At 38.6% G+C, this 2,231-nt stretch overlaps 1 protein-coding gene across 1 annotated transcript; it reads left to right on the forward strand.

The window, feature by feature from the left end:
* Positions 1-454: 454 nt before the first annotated feature.
* LOC117088452 (40S ribosomal protein S27-like) lies at positions 455-821 on the forward strand. The gene has a single exon (XM_033219716.1). The coding sequence runs from the start codon at positions 515-517 to the stop codon at positions 767-769; it is 255 nt and encodes an 84-aa protein (XP_033075607.1). The 5' UTR covers positions 455-514; the 3' UTR covers positions 770-821.
* Positions 822-2,231: the final 1,410 nt, after the last annotated feature.

The following is a 2,231-nucleotide window of genomic DNA, read 5'->3' on the forward strand; positions in this document are numbered from 1 at the left end:
GTAGCTGGAGTGATATGAGAAACACATGGAGCAGAACTCAGGTTTTCCAGGCAAAGCATAGTAACCAGCCAGCCCTGGCCAATTCAATAACTGAATGCAAACACCTGAGCAAGCCCAATTCTGATCAGTACTTCTGTCCCAAATCAGTGGAACCTATTGGCTGGGGTGTAGATTTATGAGGGGGGGGGGAAAAGCGTTGCTACTTTATTTATTTATTTATTTATTTATTTATTTATTTATTTTTTTTATTATTATACTTTAAGTTCTAGGGTACATGTGCATGACGTTTATATCATGTATAACTCCCCAACGTTGCTACTTTAAATCCTAAGATTTAGTGGTTTGTTAAACAGAAACAAATAATTGATAAAATCATCTGAATCACTTTTTAAAAACATTTTATTTATTGTATTATTAGTGCTTTTAGGAAACTCCCTACCCTCAAGAATACTGCTTCTCCTGTAAGATTCTCAACTGGGCCTTTCCGGCGGTGACGACCTACCCACACGAGAACATGCCTCTCGCAAAGGACCTCCTTCATCCCTCCCCAGAAGAGGAGAAGAGGGAACACAAGAAGAAACGCCTGGTGCAGAGCCCCAATTCCTACTTCATGGATGTGAAATGCCCAGGATGCTATAAAATCCCCACGGTCTTTAGCCATGCACAAACGGTAGTTTTGTGTGTTCGCTGCTCCACTGTCCTCTGCCAGCCTACAGGAGGAAAAGCAAGGCTTACAGAAGGATGTTCCTTTAGGAGGAAGCAGCACTAAAGGCACTCTGAATCAAGATGAGTGGGAAACCATCTCAATAAACACATTTTGGTTAAAAAAAAAAAAAAAGATTCTCAACTGGTAGCTGTTTCACTTTCCTTACTCCGAATACTATGGAGATGCGAAAGATACCCTCTGTGTCACATCCAATCTCTTCTCTTCCCTTTTCTTCCAAAACGCCTAGCTCCAGTGATGTTCCTTCTTCATCCCTAGGAACAACAGATTTAAATTTGATGTCATCCTCCTTCTAACAAATATCATAGACACTTAGGCTCATCTCACATCCCATAGAATTTCGGCTGTCTGTCCCACATGACTACTTTCATAACTCTCGATGCTTTAAATATTGACATGGATAACTCACCCAACAATCATATTTGTACCCTAGAACTTACCATTACTAATAAGCACAAACTTTCCATAATGTCAATTTCAATTCCTCTCTAATTCCACCCCTTCACTAGCTTACAGGCTCTAAGATCCCAACACCAATAACCAGAACTTAAGGTTTATTGCCCCTCTTGTATTACATTATTCCGCTCTTATTTCTTACCTTCTTTTGTATCTTTACCCAGCTTAAATTTCATGGTAAAACATTACAATCAATCCCTCACCTATGTCTTCAACTCCCTTAGTAACACCACAATCCTAGTTCACATTCTCTGCGTACCTTGAACCTCTATATACCTACTTGAGCTTAGTGGTGTAAAACACACTATCAGGCGGATTGTTCACATATAGAAGCATGTTTGCCAGCTTCTTACATACTCCTACGGCTGCCCAACAATTGTATTAGGTGTTTCCATTCTCCATTCAATCTGCCATCTTCCTAGATGACCATTTCAGACCCTGTCCTTTCTTCACAAACCTCCAAAATCTACACTCTTATCTGATGAGGTCAGCTCTTGCTTTATGAAAGAAATTCTAGCAGCCAAAATACCTTCTAGATGTTTCCACCACTATTACAACCTTGTAATAGTTTTTTATGACAATATATACATTTTTCCTGTTTCATTAGAAATAAATTATTCATGCTTCTATCCAAAGGCAACACCTTCAGTTCTACGATAGATTCTACTGTCACCATTTTCCTAAAGTACCCCATTTCTTCCATTTTTACCTTTGTTTTATTTATTTTTAGTTGTGTGCATGATCTTTCACATCAATGTGAAAGATGTAGCTTTTTCTCTTATCTTAAAACAAATTCAAAAACTGCTGAGCTCACTGCTGATCCTGCCTCTCCCTCTGCTTTATACAAAAACCTGGTTTTTTCTTTACAACAACACTCCTTACAACACTTCACTTCCCTCATTTATTGTAATGCTTCTTTTCATATTACCACTTGAGCCCATTCCAAGCAAGCCTATTGCTCTTGTCACTGTAAAAGACTTCTAATACAAGGTCAGCAATGACTTCTTAATCACTGATTAGAATAGTCAATTCATAGTCTTCATCTTGCTTG

Source organism: Trachypithecus francoisi, unplaced genomic scaffold (assembly GCF_009764315.1).
Source record: "Trachypithecus francoisi isolate TF-2019V2 unplaced genomic scaffold, Tfra_2.0 Contig00760, whole genome shotgun sequence".
NCBI classification, from domain to species: Eukaryota; Metazoa; Chordata; class Mammalia; order Primates; family Cercopithecidae; genus Trachypithecus; species Trachypithecus francoisi.